A 25,608-nucleotide genomic window follows, 5' to 3' on the forward strand; every position below is an offset into this window, starting at 1 on the left:
CTTGTGGACAAAGCAGAAACCAGCGTTCCTACTTCTGGTCCATCCTTAGGGTCTATCGATGATGTCATCCCGGCCAACCACCTCCAGGCACAACATATCCAATCTCAAAATGGCTAATTCTAACTTTTCTGAGCACTGACATTCTACAGACAAGGCATCGCCAAGAAGTCAGCGCCTCCGGGCTTCTTAATTTTAAAGGAAATAAGGAGAGATCAGAAGCTGGAAAATAGGGTGTTAAGAACAGTGAGCTGGAGCAGAGTCCTAGCACAGGGTTTCTGGACTGTTCTCACTGGAAAACTGCCTCTTAAAATCTACTTCAATATTTCTTCCCTTAGTTTCACTTCTGGGAGCTGAACATTCAGAATCTTCCATTCCTTTCCCGCACAAATGGCGAGTCTTCCTCTTTCCTCTCTACATCTTAATCATCCTTACTCTACACCTTTCTTCTTCCTCAACTTCTCAACCTCCATCAATCATTTCCTTAAAAAGCCTTCTGGAATCATTTCTCCAGGGAAACACCTGCTGCGGGTAACGCTCCCTTGCCCTCCTGGCTTGCTCTCTTATCTAGAATGAGTCAGTTCTTCTCCAGGTGCTGGGGGCGGGGTGAGGTGACACGCTTCACAAAAGGCGGAGCGGAGCTGCACGGGAACCTTGGGGAGACGCTCAGCCATCAATGCGTGTGATAAAAATACCCTGTGATTTGGTACCACAGGCAGTGGTGGCCTTCCTGGTGCCCCGGAAGGCCAGCAGCATGGCGCTGGGGCTCCCAGCAGGGCCCGTGCACAGCCCGCCTGCCCTCCAAGCCGCCCGGGGTAGCTGTGAAAGGCTTCCCACGCCAGGCACACTCCCAGCACTGCGCGCTCCGCCGCGCTCTCTCCCCCACCAAAAACCCCGAGGCCTCCGGAGTGTACACTAACCACAAGCCTTTCAGTGGCTCATGTATTTACAAACTGAGGCATGTCGAAATCAAAGGGGATACCACATGACATAATTCGCATTAAAATGTCAACAGGCTGACAATTTATAGAGTCAATCCACGGAAGGTGGGGAGGACTAAGACTTAGTAATTGTTTAATTCCTGCTGAAACCCACGGCTGCTGTGCCTTCGGGAAGCCGGGATGTGCTGGGGGCCTCGAGCCGGCCCGGCGCAGCGCCCCATGGGGCTGGCACCACGCCAAGGCCAGGGGACAGGTTTAACCATTTAGGGCGCTCCACGTTGAGAGAGAGACAGAGAGAGGGAAAGGAAAGGACTTCAGTGAAACATGGCAGGAGAGGGCGTCGGAGGCACGAGAGTGTGTCCTTCCACAAAGGGGCTCAGGGTGGTCCCAAAGAGGGAAAGGTCCCCTCTGCTGTGCCCCCGCCCCCTTCACACCCCCTTTATTTCCCACGTGTCCAGAAGCTGGAGATCTGAATGCGTGCAAAAGGCCCACCAGCCTCGGTTTCCTGGCTGCCCTGAGACAGGAACCTGCTCACCAAGCAGCTTGAAGAAAGGGGTGAGGGAGGGAGGGAAGGAGGGCGGCAGCATCTGTACCTCGATTATACCAGCCTCCAACCTCCGGCGCGCCCCACCTCCCGAAGAAGCAACAGCCAAGTCATGACCCAGACCAGACCCCCGCTCATAGAAAATCACCCTGGAAGTTTCTTCCATCTCTTCCACCATCCCTACCAATAACACTGTTCTGACCCATAGCTCATAAAATACAAATTCTTAGTGCCTATTTCAGACTCTCAGCGTTCCCCACTCACAGGTATGGTTGCTCTTGGACTTCTGAAAACGGTCTCACTTGAGTTACTTCAAATGAACTGACCGTTAGTGGGGAAGGGTCCACCTAGGGGCCTGGGGCTGGGGGATGGAACTTGGAGTTTAACGAAGCTTTTTGGCGGGGGCGTGGGTTTTGATCAATGCCCTCGACTGCACCCTGAGCTCTGAGACAACTTTTAACTTCTCATCATGACACACGAGAGACACACCGAGAAGAGAGAAGTAGTAAGAAGACTATCTGGCGAGGCTTATGGCTAATGATCATTATCTTTAGCCACAAAAAAAACATGTTCCCAAAAGGTGGCTTTGCTCTGTGGGACCCGCCCCTGAGGACACCCAGGGCCACGTGGGCTGCAGCAGGGCTCTCCACACAAGCTCACTGTCTGTGTATAAACAGTGACACCTTGTTCTCTCTTCTACCTCATTAGCTGAAACACATCAAAACAAGTGTGCACTGGGAGCAGAAAATGAGACTGTTAAACCGAGCTGATATAATCCTCATCAGCTGTGGGAAATGAGACCGCATCAATTATGCTGAATCAACTGCAGTCACAGGGATGTGCTGGGCTCCAAGACCCCCAGCATGAAGAGGGGGAGAAGAGGAAAAGGAAGCGTCACTTAAAATACACATCTATACACATATATATTCTATAACATACTTCACACCTACTCCCCTTACAGACACAGCTTCCTGTCCACTCTTCATATTATTCCATGAGAGAGGAGTGGTCTCTGTAAGGTTCTTCTTAAAAATCTTTGCCAAACTATTTAGAATTGGAGGAAAACAAAGGAAAACAAAAGTAAATTTATTTTTTAAATTGCGGGGGGGGGGGGGGGGGAGGGTAATGAACTCTGTCTGATCTACTCTTACAGACAGGCTTTCTCAGTCCAAAGTATATCTGGAAGCCAACATAAGTCCTAACACCCAAAAGGACCAGGACACAAGGAGCAAAAGTCCTAACGCCCAAAATGACCAGGACACACTTCAAAACTGAAATAGCTAGGAAGACAACAGTAATTCAAGCTGTCCAGCAACAAAACCAAACTAGCGTTTGCCTTCACCTGCCACTGTCAACTGGGAAAAACTGCTCAGAGTCGATAACATTTAGAAATACCCATAAAACCTACTAGGGAGGAAAACAAAGATAATGCCTGTACGTTTCCAAAATAAGGAAGGTTATGATTATACTGAAGATAAATGACAGAATCATTACCTACATCCGAGCGTGTAAGAAATGCAAAAGACTCTCATACGATAGTTACAAAATGTAAAATTTCACCCAAGGAGTAATAATTGTGTGGCATAATGATGCCCCACATCCTGCGTATTAGAATATCATAGTTAGTAGTAATCATCACATGTGAAGTGAGTGTTGCTATGCAAAACTTCCTTTTGCATTTCCTCATTTGTGTCCAAATTTGCAACCTTAGCATGTTACTGCCGTTGATTTGCATTTCATTTTGTAGGTGTTCCCAAACGTCAGCCGTGGATACATTCCTTACAGGCCTCTGGACACCAGCGTGAAACGTACATTGCCCAAACGCAGTCCTCAAGAGTAGCCATAAAATTCACCATTCAAATGACAAAAAGCTGCTCTGTTTCCCAAGTATACTTGCCAGATCCGCTCATGCTGATCTAATCATCAGGCAGGCAATGAACTTGGTGAGATTTTTCTGTTGCACATACTTTGCACATCGTTTCAGATGTTAAAGATTGTTTCACATTAAGTCTTGTTTCTTTCAAATCAAGGAGGGAGGCCTCTCTTCCCACTTACTGACTCAGAGCTGTAATCAGAGATCCCAAGTTTAGCCATTTAGTTCATAAAACCAAAAAAAAAAAAAAAAATCAGCTTTCAAAAGAGGTGGGGTAGGGAGAAAACATCCATAACTTGGAGATTAACTTCCAATGTACAAATAAAGGAAGAGGAGGAATGCACAGTTTAAAGAAAAAAAAAGTTTCAGCTGAAGAAAAATTTTGGAATATTGTAAATTAATGGATAACAAACAGTTGCCATGGAAACGTTTTATGTACTTGACTGCAGGTGTTCGCTACAGTGAATGGAGGCTGGGGTGGTACAGCCACAAGCAGGGACACAAATGTAAACACTGAAAGAAGAGTCCTAAGGCAATGTTAAGCCATCCGTGCCACCAACACTGTGGTTTTCAACATAAATGAACTCACTTAGGCAAGGTGGGTAAGGCAGCTTTGCAGCTCTGGCTTCATTTGTGTTCAGAGGCTGTTCCCCCTTTACGATAGTCTGTGGTATTGCCAAGGTTACAAAACGTAAACAGGCACAAATACAAGACATTAAAGAGACGCCAAAGCCAAATACATTCCCGTTTAACTAGAATGTAACCTTCACTTTTCAATCTCTGCCCTCCATGCTGTGCATTTCTGGATTATAATTTCTTTAGAGTGAATCTGCATTAGCTTTAATCAGAAAATAATGTATATAAGGGAAGGGGAAAAACAGAGACTACAGTCCTGAGTGTGCCGTGTACTCTGAACCAGTTTCCAAGCCTCAATTCTTACTTGCACCTAGTTTTGGTCACGCAAGGGAAATATGGGTGTATTGGGGCTGGCGGGGTAGGCCTGCTTAAAAAAATCAAATTCTGAAGTCCCCAAGGTCCCCCAGGTTAGGCAGGACAACATTATAAAATGATGTCGGTAAAAGTAACTTCACTGCTCTTTCCTCTCCCAGCTGAAGACCTGTTGGGCACGTCTCAGAGAAGGTGTCGAAGAAGGAGTAGCCAAAATAAAGCTGGACTTGGATCACTTTCTAACTTTCCTAAGTACTTCACTAGATCACTTCTCGCTGCAGTACATAGAAGAGACTGATGTATTCCATTAAAAAAAAAAAAAAAATCCTGCAGACACACACTCTTAGTGTTGAAAGGGAACTCAGTGGTCCCTCCCAGCCCCTCATTCTTCCGATGGGACCACAGCTGACTGACCGAGGTTAAATTACTTGCCCAAAGTCTTCACTACACATTCATTGGTCACATCTCTCCAGGGAAATTCTTTCTCCCTCCTGCAAACCAAAAAAACCCACCAGCCTTTCTGTCCCCCAAACAAAAAGCATGCCAAGTTCAAAACTAATGAAAACCAAATTATAAAATAACTTCAATTATGTGGTCTACATAAGACAACGGAAAATCTAACGCAGGAAAGTGGCACTGTTAGAGAAGAGCAAATTGTTTTGTGCCGTGTGCCGACTACACTGCAGGCACGTCCCGCGTAGGATCACATTTAACTCGCTCAATAGTCCGACCAGGCAGGTCGTTTCAGGAGCCCGTTTCACAGTGGAAGAACACAGAGGGATTAAGTTTCACGTCCGAAGCCACACATCTGTGAAGGGCGGGAGCTAAGATTCAAACCCAGGCAGCCTGACACCAGGGAGCCCCTCTCTCTTTAAAACCCCAAGAGCTACCTGGCTTTCCCCTCAGACACGTGGGCAGCCTATCTGGAAGTTTTCTAGCGCCCGGCATCTAGTGAGCATCTGAAACTTCTGGAATGACCAAGAGCCTGTTCAATTCCCACTGCCTCTCCTGCAGTGGTTTGAGACCTCTCAGTTGGGAGGGTTTCTGCCTCCAGCGAAATATATGTGCTTGCCTGAAAAAGAGAGAAATACCTGAGCCCTACCTTCAGAGACACAACAGAACATCTGCGTGGGAAGGCAGAGGGGAGGACAGTGCGGGTGGAGAAGAGACCTCACAGTGAACCTGCAGCCTCCACGTGTGGACTTCAGAGTAGAAATACCACTTAACCATCAGGTTTTAGTATTCTACACTCATGTTGTATTATGAAAATTTTCAGTAATAGAGAAGAGTTGAAAAAAAATCATATACTAGACACTTATCACCCAGATGCTAAAACTAATACTTTGCTGTGTATATATATATATATATATATATATATATACACACACACACACATTAGTCTGTATATGTGTATATATATTAGTTTGTATATGTACATATATATGTGTATATATATATTAGTTTGCTCTATATATTTATAAATATAATATCCTTTTATCCATTTATCAATGAAGCTTCCATTTTTGATGCATTTCAAAGTCAACTGCAGACAAATACACTTTACACCTGCCCCCCCAGTCCCCGCAAATACTTTAGCACACATGGTGTTAACTATAGTTCAATATTTGTTTATGCGGTACTTTTTAAAAATATTTTTTATTATTTTAACAGATTATTTGAGCAGACTTCCTTACTAATACAATACTGAAGAGGCCCCAATTCCAGTGTGTTACTAGTAGGAAATGTTTGGCTCACACTGATTTTTTTTGGGGAAGTTATAGTGACCACCACACTGCATGAAAGGAAGGACTAGTTACAAAAATCAGTTTAGAATTACGGCCTCGGGTTTAGTATGTAGAAGAGATGAATCTGCCTTTGTCCTCTGTCCAGCTTGCCCGTCTATGTGATCATTCCCTCTTCAAAGCTTGCCCAAACAAACTCCAGCTTCCCTCCTTCCAGGAGGTCTGTTCTGATCTAACCAATTGGCTGTGATTTCTCTCTCCCTCTAACTCCTTCCAGACTTGGATAACTTTGGTGTACACATCTGCCAGCACCGATCAACTCTTCTTTGTGTCCTGCATGACAATGTTTTTCAAACTGCAGTTCCTGATCCTTCAGTGCAGTGGTTCTGAACCTGGAGCTATTAGAAACCCCCAGTCTACGAAATCAGAATCTCTGAGGGTTGGGCCAGGCAGGCCTCTCCTCCCTGGGTAGAGAGTCATTGCATTAGTGAATCATAAAATCCATGCCATGAATACAACCAGCATTTGTGTGTAAAAAAAAAAAAAAAAAAAAAAAAAGGAATAGGATAGAAAAGAAAGTATCAGAATGCAGCACATGTAGTAAGGATAAAATTATTTTGTAAAACTTTTGTTTCAGCTACATATATAAAATATCTCTCTATATGTATGTGCTGGGTCACCAATTAAAATGTATCTCTTTTTGTATTCTAGTCAACAAAGTTTACAAAGTTTAAGACCACAGCCCTAAAGAAGCCAGTACGTTATCCTGCTCCTTAAAGGTGTTCAAAGATGTGCAGCTTGAACGTGGGGCAGGAGGAGAGAAGGAGACTGGAGTTCCTCTCTTACTGGGAATACATTCTGCCACGTGGTTCTCCTGGAGAAAACCAGATATGGGGCTAACCAGCATCATTTAGACACAAAGAGTTGGAGAGTGAACAGAGCAGATTCTAAGGAAACAGAAGGAGCAGCCTTTTCAGGACTGAGCCTAATCTTTAAGTTTCTATATTTTAGATTTTTGTCTTTGGTATCAAATCTTCAATTGACACTGACTGACTGACTATCTAATACCTGCAGGACTGGGAAGGATACAAAGTTGGATAAGAATAAACAAATCCTGCTGTAAAGGGTCTTGTAATTGAGTAGAGGAAAAAGACCACTATAAAAATAGACTATAATATGAAGTAGGAGGAAAGTGCCACCACTTTTTCTACCTCAACATCAATCTCTATGACTGCTGAGTGAAAAGAGGTGTGATTCTGGCTGGTAGAATTTGGGGACACGGAGCCAAGGCCAGCTGCATGTGGGAATTTTCAAAATACTTGGACACAAGCTGCACAATAGTCCCAGGACTGTTTCCCAGTGGGTCAATACAGAAAAAAGCTGCACAAAATTGACGGTAAGTAACATGCTTATAAACAGCTCTGGAAAGCTCTGGTCCACACATGACATCCAGTTTACTCTGACATGTGCTTTTGGACTCTCAATTATGTAAAGCCAAGTGTTCAGACTACACTGCTATACTAGATCCTAGAGCAGAGGAGAAACCATGGGCACGTTCTGCTAGTACTTCTGTCATTCAATGAGTATATACTGAGCTGGTGTCAGACACTGTTCTAAATGCCAGGGATATAGCCATTAGTAAGACAACCGAGGTAGCCGATCTTTTGGTAGACAAATAAATAAATGAATGAATAAGAAAAATAGAGAGTAACTGTCAACGCAGAGAAGTAAACTCAGATGGAGCTACTCCCAGTCACTAGTTGAGAGTGGGTGGTCAGGGGAGGCCTCTCTGAGGACTAGAGCTGGATGTCGAGGTCAAGGAAGCACATTCCAGGCAGTGGAACCCCAAGTGCAAAGGCCCAGCAGGAGGCACCAGCTTGGCCCGCTGAAGGAACAGTGAGAAGGCCAGTGTGGCTGAAGTGCCATGGGAAGGGGAGGGGGTGTTATAAGATGAGGCTGGTATGGCGGGTGGAGCCCAGGTCACAAGGAGGTTTGTTAGCCAGGGTAGAAAGGTTGGCTTCTATTTTAGGTGGGATGGAAAGCCATTGTTGGGTCTTTGCAGGGGAGTGACATGACCTGATTTTCCTCTTCATGAAATCACTGCATGGGGAGTGGATTTTAAGGGGCATGAGTAGCGGCCAGGACAGAGCTGACACAGTGAGAGACAACGGGGAAGGTGGTGGAAACATATTTTGAAGGTGGGGTCAGCAGGACGTAGTGATGATTTGGCTACAGGGGAGTGAAAGAAGGAGGTGGGAGGTGGCCACGATAACCCCCCGGCTGCCAGGCTTGAACAAATGGTAGACTGGCATGGCCCTGACCAAGGGAGCCCAGGGGAGAAAGGGGCTTGGGAGTTACATGGTCAGCAAGACTTCTCTTCAGGCCATGCTAAGTCTGAGGAGTCAACTATCAGACATTCACCGGAAGGGCTCAGTACAGAGGCAGATAGAAGGAGAGCCCAGGCTTCGAGACCGTGATTCCAGTGTCACCAGAAGGGAGATGTTGTTTAAAAGCTGAGCATGACACTTAGGGAGAATTACAAACAGAAAAAAGAAGAGGGCCTGAGCCAAGCCCTGGGGACTCTAGCATTTACTGTAAATAACAGAAGAGAAGCCAGCAAGGGGACCAAGGAGACGGCCCAGAGAGGGACAAGACAAACCAGAAGACTGGTGTCACGGAAGCCAGGAGGGGACACTGTGACTTCACTCACAGGCGGGCATGACCAAGGGAGGTCAAGGGGACGTTAGCAAACAGAACTCAGTCATCACGGCCTTGGGCGGGTGGCAATACTCCACTAGGAACTAGTCAGCTTCTGCAGGCACAGGCTGCCAGCCTGCGGCCCAGGACCACCAGCGATGGCGCACAGCGCCCCCAGGCCGCCTGCAGAAAGCAGAGCCTTGCATCCTGTCTGTTCCACTCATATCACTGAGCAGGGAGGGAACAAAATCACCACCTCCCTCCTGCTTCCTGACACCCCTCCCCCAACCTCCAAGAACCCTTTGGTTGTTCCATCTGTGAGTTTTTCGATTTCACTAACCAAATCACAGGTGTTCTATGCTTCTTCACCATCTGATATCAAAATGGTCCCTTTCAAACACTCTTCAGCTGCATTCATCACAAACAAACTTGCTTGCAGGAAAGACAAGGAAGCAAAGGGAAAGAAACTGGTGACCATCTCTGGGTGTCTGCTTGTCTTGTGTCGTGGTGCATTCTCGAGAGATAAACACTGGTTAAGGCAGCTGACATTCTGAAGAGGTTTACAAACCAGTTGGAGAAACAAACTAACAACATGAGACAAGAGACAAGCCTGGTGGCAAACGGTGTGACATGCACTCAGGGCAGAGATACCATCTGTGGCTGCAGTAGTGGGGGAGAGCCTTCTGGAAAACCAGGGATGTGTCACAAGAGCATAAAGGCGAGGCCGGAAATATGCTATTCCTTAAAGTCTGATAAAAAAGGACATTTTCAGCGGGGCCCAAAGCCTATCTCAGTGATGTAGATCCAAATTACAAAGAAACGAGCATTTACAGTGACATCTGTTGGATTAATTAGCTGTGTAATTAGTCTCCCCTCAGTGGAGCTGGGCTTTGTCGCTGCTGTCTGAGACCTCCCCAGGTGAGATTTTATTCCAAATGCCATGTACCAAGAGGAATAAAGAGTAGACTAGGCAAGGCAGAAAAGCATGTGACAGTGTTTGTGGGAGGCACTGAGAATGCAGAAGGAGTGTCTCGGTGACTTTTGGGGTCCTCTGGGTGCTAGAACATCGGAGAGGAAAAAGTCAGAGAGGAAGAATGACTCAAGAACTCGCCACCTCAGAACAAACCCACAGATGCCCCGAGCCTGAACTCTGGATAAACTCAAAGTGGCGAAGGCCCAGAAATGCAAACGATCGCAGCAAGATGATGGAGATGGAGAGGTGGGATACGGATTCAAAGTTGGACACGACGAGACTGGACTTGACTTTACAGAACTCCTGTCCCTGGAGAAATGGTTTGGTCTTCCCACACTGGCAGCTGTGGCCATCACTAACAGAAACCCAGACTGGACAAAAAAATAATAATAATGAAAAATGCTTGGATCCTAATCTGAAAACCAGAAGTGAAAGAAACACACACAAGCAGATGCCTCCAGCCAAATCGCTCCCCACAGCGCTTCCTAAAGCACAGCCGGCTGCAGGGTCGCACTCAATGACTCACGTCTAGGACACTGAGGACATCACGGTCCCGGGACGCGCGCCTCCTGGCCCAGCTGCCTGGAAGAACCTAGGAATGTTCCCCAGGCTCCATCTACCTTTAATGATTTCAGAAAGCGAGAGAGCTGGTGGGAGAAGGGAGATCCAGAAACAGGAAGGCCCAGCAGAGGGGGGCAGATCACCCTGAAAACCACCCTGGCACGGGGGTGACCATTTGGGGTGACCCTTTATCCCCCCCACACATACGCGGAGTGCAGGAGAAGCACGTGATGCTGCTCAGAGAACCTTCGTGGCCCACGACAGTCAAAGGTTCACAAGGAGTCAGGAACTCAAATGAGTCCTATTTTAAATCAGCAAAACATGTTCCAAAGAGAGACGGGGTCATGCCACCAGGCCAGCCTCTGCCGTAAATAAAATCAAAGCCTCTCCTAGATCTCCAGGAGCTCCGACATCCACATCTCATCGGCAGGTTCTCCGCAGTGACCCAGCCCTCCCTCCTAAGGGCCAAAGGGAACCCGGGAGCAAACACCAAATCCCGACATGACTGTTCCCACTGTCCCAAAGGCCCTAAGATACATCAACATAAAAGCCAAAAAAAGGAACTAAGTACAATCCACATATGTGCGCAAGACCACAAGACCAACCCCCGGCCTGGGGACACCGGTGCTCCTCCAACAGTTAAGGGGGACAGAATCCTGCTGGAAAAGCCTTGGGGTCACTCAGGATTCTGTCCTCCCTACTTGTCACAGGAGGGCAGGTATCAGCAAGGCTGTGCTTGGTTGTGGGATCCTTCCAGCTTTTTGGCTGGAAGAAGAGAGAAAGGAAGTAAGGGTAGACCAGAAAAAAGTTCCAGCCCCACACAGGTACGACTTGTGTGCCCCAGGTTTTTGGAAAGTGATTTTCTCCTAACTCAGAACTACACCTGGGCATATCTCCCTGGGCACTCTTCCAAAAGGATGAAGATTCAGAAGCAAGAGCAATGTGAAAGGCAAACAGACAGATGCAGGGGCTGGGGTCCCCATCCCAGAGCACGGACGCTGGAGGTAAAACACACACCCAGCGTGTGCCACTCACTATGAGCTCCCTACACAAAAGAGGTTTTTAAATAACATGTTACAAGATTTATTAGCCTGAGTCAAAAATCCTACTTCAGGGCTCAGCACAAAATCAGACTCAATAAATGTTTTTGACCCAGAGGGAGAAATCCCCTTCCCATTTATTGGTATCCCATAGACAAAACCAGGGAATGGTGTCCTAAGTGCTGGGGTCCAAACCAGCAGCAGGAGAGCAAATCAGGGTGACAGGTGCAGGGACACTCCCATCCCAGAACCAGGGGCCACAGGGCCCTGTCTTCTGTAGGAAAAGAAGGACAACCTGGTGTGATACGTCACCCAGGGAAGTCCAGAGGTTGGCTCAGAAGCGGCTACAAGGGCCCAACAATCCTCAAGAAGGAGCCTGTGGTCAGAGAGAGAAAGAGAAAGACTCAACAGAGACAGCAAGGACACGAGAAATTCTCCCCGCCATTCCAACACACAGGCTGACCCAGCAAACGAAATGGTGGTTAAAACTGTTGACCTAAGAGACCAGATATGCTTTGGAGGCCCTCGTCCTGGGACTGGGAACCTGCCCTGCTAATTAACATGTTACAAATCAAATACTATAGGTAGATAAACATTTCTAACCTTCTAACTAGTTTGCCTCTTACAAAATGAGGATACAGACCCTAGAGAAGGTTCCTTAATCATTCTTGATGATTAGTCCCGATTCAAACCCACTTTCAGCGTCTCCTCAGAGAGTCCTGCCTGTGGGAGGGCACAAGTACAACAGCCGATGCTCAAGGGCTGTGAATTTCTACCACTTACATACAAATAACAATGCAGAAAGAGGCCCAAGGAGTCAAGCGTGAGCAAGGACAGTGGAAGCCTCTGGCAAGACTGCAACGAACTGACCTGGGCATCCTGCCGTCCGTCTCGCTGTGCAACATGAAAGCACTTCAAATAAAAGGAAATAATGAAAAAATTACTGAAAAGCAGATCTTAACAAGTAGCTCTGGAGAAAATTTCAGATTTCATTATAGGAAAAGCACTTTATTTAATGTACAAAATGTGAAAATCTGATATGAGTTTTCTATAAATAACAAAAATTGGAAATCATCACTAAAGGCCTTTGTAATTTTCCTCTTTTGTTGGGACCCATTTAAAAAAAAACAGAGGCTTTACCAACAAGGAAGCCACTTATCTCTCTTTATGCTCCCACCGGGCCAGTTGGTAGGACACTAGGAAAGAATTTCTTCATCATCCAGAGGAAGAGTTACCGGAGAAAACACAGGATGCCCAGGTAAATGTGAATTTCAGATAAGTAAATATAATTATATTTTATGGTGCATACTTATAACAAAAAATTATTTGTTGTCTGTCTGAAATTTACATTTGACTGGGTATTTCACATTTTTATTTGCTACATTTGGCAACTTGACCCCGAGGTCCCTGCCGTGGTCTTTTCAACGCTCCTCAGGGTCACCAGCCTGATGTTGCTGGTTTCAATAACCTCCAACATCTCTGTGAGCAACAGACTTTTTTTGTCTTTAACATTTTTAACGTTCACCCTACAACCTGGCTGCTTTAAAAAAAAAAAAAAGTGCTGGAAACCTAATTTTATTAAATATTAAAGTATTAAATGACTCAGTGCTACCGAAAGGGTTTTCATAGCAACAGCCTTTCCCACCCTACACTTAAATAGCATTTAGAGTTTCAAGTTATGTTGAAAAAGGAATAAAGACTATGGTTCAGGTGTATTATGTAATTCTTTAAAAACTCTTGCCTTCTGACAACGTTCCTGACAATGCTTAATTGTTCCCTTACAATTTCCCTTTCAAAACAAAAAACCAGAAACACCTGTTGGGACTAAATGTATGCAAATTTGTCCTTTTAGTCCAAGTCCTGAGCAAGTTGAAAGGACTCAAAATTGGGTTTAGGTCTTTGCCCCCTGCTAGCTGGCACCACTTTCCTCCAGACGGGGTTTACCTGGGGAAACTGTAACACACAGGATTATTCTGGAATGTGGAGGCAATGGAATATTTGCAGCAAAATTCTTAGGGTTACAGACCACCCTAAGACAGCAGGTGGCATTCGTGCAAAGAACTCCACAAGTAGTATGGCTTATTCCTCTCCACGGGGCTGGGCTGGAGGGGATGGATAGTTTAGATTTTTCTTTCCCAAGAAGGCCTAGGGCTTTGAGCTCAAGGATTTGTGGGGCGGGGGAGAGTGGACGTGGGAGGGTTTCAAGTATTTCGACAAAGCGGTAGTTACTGGATTTTCTGAAATTAGACGACCCCGCTCCTCAGCCTGAGTCAGGGCCACGGCACACCTTCCCTGGAATCCAAAAGGAGACTTGTCACCAGTAGCTGAAAACAGCTGCTCCTGGAAATAAGCAGACACAGCCACACTATCCCCATGCTATCCGAGTAAGAACTTCAGAAAAGGGAAATTCTCAGACTTTCAGTATTTGTTCTCTCTCTTATTTATAAAATAAAATAAAAAAAAAAAAAAAAGGAAAAAGAAGGTGAGACACACAGTCTCCATTAAGAAACAATAAAAAATTTGGTCCCTCTCTCAAGCCCCCTTTTCTCCTGGAGACTCTCTCATCCCGGTGTATTTGAGATGAAGGTAATTAATCCAAGAAATTTCACCCTGGGGAATGCACCAGAGAGGAAGAGGAAAAGGAGAGAGGAAGAAATCTCATCCACAGGGCTCTACATGCCTGGAAAAGAGAACTGCCTGTGTGTTCCCTCTTCTTGTGTCTCAGTGCTTTCGACAAGCAATACTCCGGAAATATGCGTGGACTGACCCAAATCTGTGAAGTATTCGGGAGGTGCTCTGTAAGATCTACAGACGGGGGATGATACACAGGGCTTTTCACATCAGCAAGGAAAGAATGTCTATTTAAGAATCTGTTGGGGCTTCCCTGGTGGCGCAGTGGTTGAGAATCTGCCTGCCAGTGCAGGGGACACGGGTTCGAGCCCTGGTCTGGGAGGATCCCACATGCCGCGGAGCGACTGGGCCCGTGAGCCACAATTGCTGGGCCTGCGCATCTGGAGTCTGTGCTCCGCAACAGGAGGGGCCGCGATGGTGGGAGGCCCGCGCACCGCGATGAGGAGTGGCCCCCACTTGCCGCAGCTGGGGAAAGCCCTCGCACAGAAACGGAGATCCAACACAGCCATAAATAAATAAATAAATAAATAAATAAATAAATAAAATTTAAAAAAAAAAAAAAGAAAAGAATCTGTTGGACAACCAACCATCCAATTTGAAAGAAAACATGGTCCTAAATCACACAACACACAAAAACAGAGTCCTACAATGTACCATATACAAAATACATTCCTCATAAATTAAAGTCTTAAACAGGGGGAGAAAGTATTGAAGAAACTATCAATCAAGCGGTGCCCACCTGCCTGGGTTTGAAGACCCACTCCAACAACACTCACTAGCTGGTGACTTGTAACGCCCTCTGCCTCGGGTTCCCCCATTTGAAAACAGTTGGGTTAATAGAAGAGTAAATCAATTAATCCTGTAAAGCAGGTATGACAGTACCTGCTTGCGATAAGTGTCGTATAGGAGCTAGCTATTACTGTTATTATTTCATAACATTAGCAGTGAGAGAGAGCCTCCCTGGAAAAAGAGAAGAGTTAGAAGGATAAAGAAACAGAGATGCAGATTGGACAACATACAAACAAAAAGGTTTCTGTAGGCTGAAGCACATCATTAAGCTAAGTGAAAGATGAATAAAAGACTCGGAGAAATTTCTGCAGCATCCACAGCACAGTAGGGACCGTTGGCCCTGATAAACCAAGAGCTCTTGCAAACCAATCAGAAAAAAGACCAAACCCCCAAAATGAATGAATGAACTGAATGAATGAATGAATGAATGAATACAGGGCAAAGGCTATAAAAAGGAAAGCCACTAAAGAAATTCAAACAGCCAAGGGACTTTGCTGGTGGTCCAGCAGTTAAAACTCCACGCTCCCAATGCAAGGGGCCCAGATTAGATCCCTGGTCAGGGAACTAGATCCCACATGCCGCAACTAAAGATCCTGCATGCCACAACGAAGATCCCACATGCCACAACTAAGACCCGGCGCAGCCAAATAAATAAATATTCTTTAAAAATTCAGGACGGGCTTCCCTGGTGGCGCAGTGGTTAAGAATCCGCCTGCCAATGCAGGGGACACGGGTTCGAGCCCTGGTCCAGGAAGATCCCACATGCCACAGAGCAACTAAGCCCGTGCACCACAACTACTGAGCCTGCACTCTACAGCCCACGAGCCACAACTACTGAGCCCACGCACCTAGAGCCCGTGCTCCACAACAAGAGAAGCCACCGCAATGAGAAGCCCGTGCACCGCAACGAAGAGTAGCCCTCGCTCGCCTCAACTAGAGAAAGCCCACGGGCAGCAACGAAGACCCAACGCAGCCAGAAATAAATAAATAAATAAATAAAATATTAAAAGGAAAAAATTCAAACAGCCAATAAATGCATGAAAAAACGTTCACCCTATCTAACAATTAAAGAGACCCACATTGGAACAAATTTGCCAATCTGATGAAAACAAAAAAATAACGTGTCGGTCACCATGCGGGGGTTTGAGCATCACCTAATATAGGGAGGGGATAAAATGTTCTTAATAAAACTTGAAATGTTTAAAATAGTTAAAATACTTAAAACTTAATAGTATTTAAAATGTTCTTAACAATGTGAATAATATTCTGACAGGGTCTTCTTTCTGAAGGGCCATTAGAAAGTACTCTATCTACAGGCATGACACACTGGAACCCAGCAGGCCCACTTCTTGGAACAGCTCAAGTGTAGAGAGATGTATGAACACAGGTGTTCCCTACGCCTCACTGTCTGTAAGATCAAAACTGCAGGTAACATAAATGTACATCAGTGAGGACCTGGTCAGTAAATGGAAATCTATGTAGCCACTAAAAAGAGTGAGCTAGATCAGTATGTAATAACCTGAAATGATTTTCAGGATAAACAGTTATATGAGAAAAGCAAGCCAAAAGCACAGCATGTGTCTATGAAGATTTCTTAAGTGAACAGTATGTATGTGTACACACAGGCACACATATTTCTATCAGTATAAGCATAGGAAAAAAAAACCAAAAGGAGATCATCTAAACAACAGTGATTTGTTTCTGGAGAGCAGAGCTGGAGAGTAGAAAAAGGACTTCCATTCTAAAAAGTACTGAAAAATACTTAAAGATGTAAGGGCTGAGGTATAATACTGTATACATGCAGCATAATTCCAATTTTGTAAGATGACTTATGCATCTTGTTATATGCAAAAAGAAAGAAATAAAAATATGTTGTCATATGATGGGGTTTAGGCTGATGATTATTTTCTCTTATACTTCCCTGGATTTTTCAAATTTTCTACAGTGAACACACATTACTCACACTAATAATTTCTACCATAAAAATAAGGAATCCACATTTTATTATTAGCTTACACTTGAGGTAAACATGGGATGCCAGTCTTGAAGAAATAATTAAGAATACAATAATAATATAAAGGGGTCTGATCAGTTCTTTACCATCCACAAAAAGGATGCAGGGGAAAAAAGAGAAAATAAAAATACTAAAAGCATCTGGAAAAAAGGGGAAAGTGTTATGGTTAATGGTTATGAAACTGGTTTTTCAACAGGTAGCATATTTACTGCTGGACTTTTAAAAAAACGGGCACACCTAATAAGATTTCAATTCCATTATTTGGTTATCTAAAGCGTGGAGCCAAAAGGTAACAATGACCCAACCTCCTTGACATGAAGGTGTGTATAACGCAGTAACCAGAGGGATCTAGGCAAAGCTTGTGCTTAAAGCCAATCAGCTGAATGAATGTGTTGAATGAAATGGCACCCACTAGAGGGATTCAGATGAAGGTGGGTGGGATGGTTTTGGAGGGAGGGCAGGACTGCACTGAGGTGCCGATCTTTCACACTGCACCCACTGGCCGTGCGATGGCCACACGTTCCTATATCATATGTTGGCCATAATTCCTACAGCAGTGAAGGATTAAAATCTGTCCCAACACGAGCCCTGCCTCCAAAAAAGATTTGATTTTTCAACCTTCCTAGAGTCCCCTTGAAGTTATCGTGTGGCCAGAAACACTGCCAGAGCCCCCCCCCCGGGCTCTCCAGTGGTGACCATGGGGCCCATGTGCACGCAGTCTCCCAGCCCAGCCCCAGAAGCCCCCCATCCCGCGAGCCCAGCCATCAAGTGAGGGAAATGAACTTCAGACCCCCAGCTGCTCCGGGAGATGGAGGGCATGAAGGCGAAACGTGTTCAAATTTACCAAAACATCTGGCCCTTCACACCTTCTAAATCAACCACAGGAAAACATTCCCTGCCTTTCATTTTTGGTTGAAAGCACCAAGGTATGGAGAGGAGAAGGCATAAGTATGCACTTAAAAAAAATAGTCGACCTAATGAGAAAGCAAGGTTTGAGGAAACTGGTTCCAGAGTGACAATGGAAACCAGATGGCACCTGTACCAGGGCTTCAAACATGAAGCCACACCAGGGTGGAGAGGATGAGGAGGGAGGAGGGAGGAGGGAGGAGGGACAGCTTTTTGCTTTCCAAGCAAGACAAAGGCTGCCGGTCACCATCTGTGGGCATGAAGCGTGCCGATGTGTGCCTAAGACCCCCACCCCGTGCACCCATAAAGGAGCATGAAGAATGCAAATTGCAAACCAAACCTCTGTCTGACTTGTTGGTACATCTTCCAATCTGTCCATCCATCCTATGGTGAATTTATTGCCCTGCTGGGAGAGTGAACCCCGTCAGGGAAAGAACTGAGAAGATGGATTCTGAAGTAATGCAGAGTCTGACAGAGGGTTTCTTCCTTCATTCTACCTCGAATAATCCCAAAAGGATGGCAAGCATCAAAGCCCACTATGTGGAGAATTTGGGTAAGTATTGTTCAATCAGTTGGTGCCATACTCTACCTCCTACTTGAAACCGAATAGATCTGGCGTCTCCCCCTCGGTTTGCCTAGCTGGCCCGATGCAGCTCACATGGGGCCCAGACTCAACCCTGTGGTAGACAACCTTCTTTGTGTATAATTTAAGATTAATATGAAACTTTTGGGCTGGGCCCAATCAAAGAAAACTCAGCTGGGAACTGTTTGAGTAATAGATTCTGGTGGGGTCTTAATCTCTCTGCTCAAGTTGATGGATTTCCATCCCAATGACTCTCAGGTGAAGAAAAACATCAAAGTGAAAAACAGATTCTAATAGTTGGCAGGTGTGCACTGATCTCCAACTGCCCTTTCTGCACCCTCCTCCCCCAAGCGGAAAACACTACAAATTTCAGAGAGCTCACCAGGGAAGCCACACAGCAGGCAAGTCCAGATAAACACAGAAGAGCTCCCACTAGCTCTGAACCCACAAACTGGACTCAGGATCTGTGCTAGCATGGAGGAGAGTGGAGGGCAGTCGTTATCAGTACCTGCTGCCCCCCTATTTAAGACAAGCAAGAACACCCCGCATCTCTGTGGGGGGAAGGAGTGGGAGACAGGGGCCTGGGAGCAGGTCCTCTAGGAGAAGAGTGAAACATCTATGTGGGAAAGCAGTAAGGTGAGGAATTCCCGTTCTGGAGCTCAAGCCCTAATGAGAGACAAGTACCTTTCCCACAACACACTTCCATTCCGGCTCAGATGAATCACTATAGGCAAAAAACCAAGAGCTCAGCCTCTAAGCCTGACTGGGGCCCCTGGCCTTCCCGCTGCGTCTCTGTGTCAATCTATCACAGTGCCCATAACGGCAACTCTAAGGGTCTGGACATACGACCACTGGGGGCTGGACCAGAGCCACCGCTATTTAAGACCCAAAAAAAAGACTCAAGGAATTTAATCACGAGCACTTCAGAAAAGTAACCTGGGGGCAAAGAAAAAAGGAAACAGCTTCCATCTGATGCCTGGGGCTCCCCAGCTGACCCCCACTTCCCTTCACTTCCAGGAGGCAGGGAGGAAGAATTCGATGAACAACGTTAATCTCGATTTAAAAATTGCTCTCACACAATAATCCAAACTAGACAATTCCAGCCAGGCAAGAGAGAGAGTATCGCCAGTTTCTCCTTTTTGCAGATTAGCCCAACCCTCTCGGGTCCAGATTAGGAATTATCTCATGCTTTCAGACAGCTCAGTCCTAATCCAGCAACGTACATGCCAGGATTTATGACACCAAGAGAAATGACTCTGGACCAGTGTGTCCAAGGACAGACCGGAAAGCTACACTTCTGCCTGCATCTCCCGAGACCGCTGCTCTGTCGCCTTCAGCATGCCAGAGGAAGAGGAGGGGAAAGAGGTTGGGAGACCGACGAGGAAGTCGGATGCATCACGACCACTTGAGCAGATGCAACAGAAAGCAAGTGCGGGTATCTCGCCGACCGATCATGAGTAATTTGCCAGGGGACCAAGATGGGGTGGGTGGCATGGGAGCGGGGCGGGGGTCAGGGTAGGCCTTGGGGAAGGGGTTAGTGAGGAGGGCCGCGTGTGAGAAGCCGGGTGCCCTCCCCGGGTCAGCAGCATCTGGAGCTGTTTCTCTAGCAGACAGTAAAGAACTCGATTATATCCAGTTAACTGTGCTCTAAACTGATTATGCATGTGCTGGGCTAATGGATTACATTAGCAAGAGGAAAAATAACATGCAATCAATCTCCATTTACCACAGGCCACACCAGGGCCTAGAGAAAAACTGACTCTCAAACACCTCCAAGCCCCACCCCAAATCCGAGGACTCACAAGACCCTGTGAGAGGGACCCCCCTCAGGGACAAGAGGAGTTTATCTCAGTCACGCTGTACGACAGAAAGGCCCGGGGCAGGCACTGAGATGCGAAGTTTCTGGGTCACATCCAGGAGTGGGTGGGAGAACTCCCCACCCCCACAGCGGAGTCACGGGGACACTCGTTACCCAATGAGACCAGACTGACGACCTTCGGCTCCTGACACAGGGGATTCTGCCCCGAATGTGGGTGGAAGTCACCCCTAAGATGTGCCAGCCAAACGCACTGCCTGGGCACCTCCCCTCTAAGCGTTGGTTCCCACCTTCTACCCTGCATCCCAATACTTACGCTTCTGCTATGCTGCCTTTTTGGAGCAGGAGTTTCCTCCATCTTCAAAAACACACACAAATATATATACATACATAAAATGAGAAAACTAAGGCAGGGGATGAGCATCCAGAGCTAGTTCAGCAAAGCACAAACGGAAACACTCAAACTGCTTCCCTCACATCCGCCCTGGAAACCACCACAGCCCGACCCTCTAGGTGTGACCAGTGCACGAGGTCCGGGGACCAAAAAGGTATGTACTTAGCGAATCCTCCAGGTTCCAGGCCCTTCAGAAGCAAATCCAAGGGCTGGTCCACTCTTACTGGAGGCCATAGCATGAAGAGTTAATCACCACCCCACGCATTTTATAATCTAAAAGGCAATGTTTTTCCTCAGATGGAAGAGGCCAGCTTCGTGCCACCTCTAAACAACCTCCATCAAAGCTGCATACAACCTTCCAGGGCCACACCGGGTCCTCTGTACTAATTTCACTCAGTCGGGTCCTTTAGAAACTCTTTTTTCCACCGGTTTCTCCATCAGGTTTTCGTGACCACACCGGCACCACCCTGTGGCCAATGAAAACCTCCGATTTAAACTGATGGCAAGGAGCCTTTCCTTCCAAGGGTGGCACACGGTGAAGCCATCCAGGGAGGGCCCTGCTCACAGAGGACAAGGGGTGAGAGTGACTGTTTGGTGCCCAGACCCTCCCCTCTGCAATGCTTGAGCCCATCCGTGCCAGAGTCAGCAGTCAATTCCAGAACATTCTATTCCCACTACCTCATGCCTGCTTTCTCCTCCTTTCCCTAAAATGGTTTCTCATCCATGTTACACAGGTCTCTTGACAAGCTGAGAATGAGCAATGGTAAAATGAATCACACGTATCAATCTCAGCAGAGGCCGATATGGGGAGAGGATGAGAGTCTTCCTTATTTGGAGTCTCCGTTTAAAATCACCATAAGCAGAAAGGGGATGAAGGAGCTCAGGGTGAGGGGAAACCTGGCGCTCGCTGGCCCAGAGATGTGGGAAACGGTGTGAAAGGAAAGAAGAGAGACTGACAATAACAGGGAGGGAAATGGAAAGAGAGAGAGAGGGTGTGGAAGGGACGTAGAGGGAGGCTGGGCAGATTTATGGCAATTGGTACCTGATTGTTCATACTAAAGCCATTATGAGATGATTAGAGAAAAAGGTGAGGCTTTAAGTCCAGTGAAAATCAATAGAAGCGTCTGGAGCAATTCTGCCATGCCAGTGAAAGGACTATTTACAGTATCCGAGCACCTCCTCCTTGTTACCGTCTGCGGACTGAGAGAAAGGATGAAGGGAGGGGTGAGGAAGGAGGGATGGGGTGAGGAAGGAAGGATGGGGTGAGGAAGGAAGGAGAAGCAGGGAGGACAGAGTAAGAGGAGGAGGATGGGAGAAGCCCGGCAAGAAGAAGGAAAATTTAAACATGAGGAAGAGAAAGGAGGCATAGAACACGGGAAGCAGAGCGAAAAAGAACAAAGGGGCCCCTCACCTGACCCTATTTTTCCCCACAGCATTTACTACCATCTAATTTAGCCATTGTGTTTCTCATCCATCCCTCCACCCCCCAAAAGAATGGAAGCTCTAGGAGGAAAGGGACTTTTTGTCAACCTTGTGTATGGATGTAGGCCCAGAACAGGGCCTGGTATATGGCTGGGGCTTAATGTGTGCCTGCTGAATAAATGAATGAATGAACAAACATAAACAAAGAACCCCAGGGGGCATCCGGGGAGAAGAGACCGAAAAACGGGGAATAACCAGATGGAAAAGGAGAACAGAAAGCCTGCAGGAGAGAGGGGAAACACAGGAGACCAAAGGCAAAGCCAGAACTAGGGAAATGGCAAATGTGAGGTAGGAGGAAAGCCAGTTCTAAAGACAGTGGGAGGGTAAAGGAAACAATGTACAGTATCGGGCTGCTGGAAACACAACCTGCCCCCCAAATGAGGCACCCCACACACAGACCCTGCAGTGCCCGGCTGAAGCCCACCGCCAGGTTGCCAGCTCCCCTCCCAACGCCAGGGTGCCAGCCAGCCACCAGCCCCTCTGTGTCTGTCCACCCCCAGCCCTCCCCGTCACCCAGGGGATCCAATGAACTCCCTTCCAGAGACAGCCTGGGTCTTACCTTGTACAGCTTCAAGCTGGCCTCGTGCCTGGAGTTGACCGTGTGCAGCCGCAGCTTCTCCAAGCTATTGGTGTAATAGTCGCAGGCGTTGCACTTGAGGTGGACAGGGTTGCCGATGGCCACGCACTTGAGCCGCCACTCGTTGGCTTTGCCGCCCTCCTTGATGTGGGCCACCAGCTGGTACTTCTGCACGTGCTTGTCTGTCTTGCAGTGCAGCTGGAAGTTGGCCTTGAGCTGCGTGTTGTAGCGGCAGAGCTTGCACTGGTACGCGTCCCCCAGCACGGCCTTCCACTCGTCCTCAGGGAGGCTGCGCTCCACGTTCATGTGCAGCCCCAGCAGGTCCAGGGTGTCCGTGGTGAACTTGTTGCAGACGGCACACTGGAAGAGCTTCAGCGACGGGTCGTTGGTCTGGATGAAGCTCTCGCCCAGGTTCATCAGCTCCTCTGACACCAGCTGCCCGCCCCCGAGCCGCATGTCTAGGGGGATCTCACCGCCCACTGCAGGGAAGGAGAAGGGCAGAGAATCAGAGGCCAGGCTCACAGCGGCAGCCCTAACTGAGGCACCACCGGCCCTCCCCCACCCTCAACCCAGGTTCCAGCAGAGAAGAGATCCCATTTCAAGCACTGCAAGGTGCTACTAACTGGGAAAAACTGCAACAAAAATCAACTTGATGTGTTCACATCTTTCCTACGGACATTCTGAAACGTGTGGAAGGCTGTATGTTTGTTTGTTTGCTTGTTTCTTCTTTTGGAAAAGAACGCCTAGAAGAACGTAGGAACCACTTAATCTCTTGAATATTTCAATTCAGCTCCTCGCTCAGACCCAAGAAAAGACAGAAATAAAAGCATCATTCACTGGACATAATAGAATCTGAAACTCCAGTCCCTGAAATGTTGAAGACACCACGCCTTCATGGTGAATCAGAAGTGGGCCCAGAATTTACCTCAGGCAGCGCTATCTAACAGGAACTTCCTGCGAAGATGGAAACATTTTGTATCTGCACTGTCCAGTGTGGAAATCACTAGTCACGTGTGGCTACTGGACAACTGAAATATGGCTAAGGTATAACTGAAGAACTGAATTTTTAGTTTTATTTATTTTTAATTCATTTACATTTAGGTTAGTGGCTACTGTATTGGACAGCACAGCTCTAAATCTGAGATTTCGGGAATGATCTCCCTATTCCTCGTCACACCCCACTGGTCAACAGCCTACCTGCCTGTCAGTGGCACTGGCTCCTCCCACACCTCCCCAAGAGTACGATCATTTCCCTTCCATGAGCCCCCTACACGGCGCGGAATGTAGGTCTACTATGGGACATGTCACATTCTCCTTTGGCGTATTTCAGCCACATACAGAGCCTCATGCTGGCCGGTGTCCCCATCAGGGTGTAGCCTCTTTAGGACGAGGGTCTAGTCTTCTCCTTGTTGAACCTCTAGAGGGTACATAGGCCCCTGCTCAGAGGCTCAAACGTCTGATGTGCCAGACAAGGTAAAAAGCAGCCAAAATGTTACAGGTTTGGGAAGTTGGATTTAGATGGACAGTGAAAGGCAAAGGTCAGCTCACAGCCCTGAAAAAAAAGGGTCTGAGAAAGCTCAGCTCCTCCCTCTCCACCCCTGCCCTTTTTCAGTCCATCACTGCGCTGCGTAAACCAGGGACCGGCTCTCATTCACCGGCGGTAAATTGATACTTTGAGCTCTTATTTATAGCACGGGAAAGGCCTGGAAAGAGCAGCCTTCCCTCCATTACCTAGAAGCGAACAGTCAAGCAGAACGCTGAGCCCCGGCTTCTGTTTTCCGCCTCTCCCCTAAACATACGCACGCTTCAGCTATTACGTCTGCCCCTGTCACTCCCCAACTGATATTTAAACTTGACCTTTTACATGTGGTTGGGCTGAGGTTATTTTTTTTTTTTTTTAATGACTGATTAGAATCCAAGTTAGTGGCTAATCAAGGAAAAGACGTTATTATTATTTTTTTTTTAAAAAAAGGTTTTCTTATTTATGCTACACAAGGCACTTGGAGCGAGCAGCTCAGTACAGGCTTGACTGAGCAGAGTGGCTGCATCTGAAGCCTGTGGACAGTCTAGCAAGACACAGGAATCTTTTGCGCACGCGTGTCAGAAGACTGGGGAAGCTTTCTGCTTGTCTTCTCTCTTGCCATCTCCCCTGGTGAGAGGAGCCATAACTGTGACATTCTTTTTAGGACAAGAGAGAAAAAGAGACAGGGGAAAAAAGCCTAAAAGCTCCATCCCTTGATGGGGACGAAGGCCGGGCAGCATCCGAGAAACACATGCGGTGTTCAGTGAAAGCAGAAACTGCCCGGAGGGGAAGACAAGGAGCAAACACATATTTGTTTCTGATGCCGACCACCTGAAACATCAGATCTTTTTCACTTTTTAAATTTAACCTCAGCACATCAATATTGCTCTAAAGAGAAATTCAGCTGTCACTTGCTGGATGCCTGAGTGAAAATGAGAAGTCCTCGGAACACGCAGAGGAAATAGGTCCCTATTGCCATCCCAAGCTCTTAAAATGAAATGCAAATCAAAGACAGAAGCAGAGAAGCAGTGAAATGTGGGCGACAGGCAAGCCAAAACTCCCTTGAGAACTATACCCTGGAGAAACACCCCTAGGGCTTGGAATCCTACAAATCCATAGGGCTGCAAGGAACTAATTCAGCCCCCAAGAAATAGAGGAACCTCACCCAATTCACAAGCAGGTGGGAGGAGAGCGTCCACATTGAGAACTTAGCGGGTGCCCACTCTTGAATCATGCCGGACAGATGGTCTTGGAGAGGAGTGGGCCCCATCTCCCCACACACCTGACTTGAAGGCTGGAAGCTGACACCCTGGTACCTGAGTCCCGCCCATGAGCACACCCTCAGAGAGGCAGAGGGATTAAAAGACACCTTTTACAATCAAAAGCAGAATCAGAGGAGCTCTTAAAGCTCATGTAGGTGTCCTGTGGCTGGCTGGCTGCTCGGGAAACATGTAGACGCCTTGGCAAGCTACCCATTTTTCGGTGCTGTGCTCAACTGTAGTCCAAAGGAATGTCTGGAAGGATGTTCATCTGGCCTCAAGCCTAATATCTGGTCTACAAATGGAGGCAAATTCAACC

General features: G+C 47.0%; 1 protein-coding gene across 3 annotated transcripts in view; it reads right to left on the bottom strand.

Moving 5' to 3' along the window:
- ZFHX3 (zinc finger homeobox 3) overlaps window positions 1-25,608 on the bottom strand; it is a 423,800-nt gene that overhangs the window by 142,049 nt on the left and 256,143 nt on the right. For all 3 annotated transcript variants that reach the window (XM_082369757.1, XM_082369756.1, XM_082369755.1), the window contains one exon: window positions 22,491-22,987. In XM_082369757.1, coding sequence (XP_082225883.1) covers window positions 22,491-22,987 — 497 coding nt within the window. The remainder of the gene's footprint in view (window positions 1-22,490; window positions 22,988-25,608) is intronic.

Source organism: Balaenoptera borealis, assembly GCF_965194805.1.
Source record: "Balaenoptera borealis genome assembly, chromosome: 19".
In the NCBI taxonomy this organism is placed as follows: Eukaryota; Metazoa; Chordata; class Mammalia; order Artiodactyla; family Balaenopteridae; genus Balaenoptera; species Balaenoptera borealis.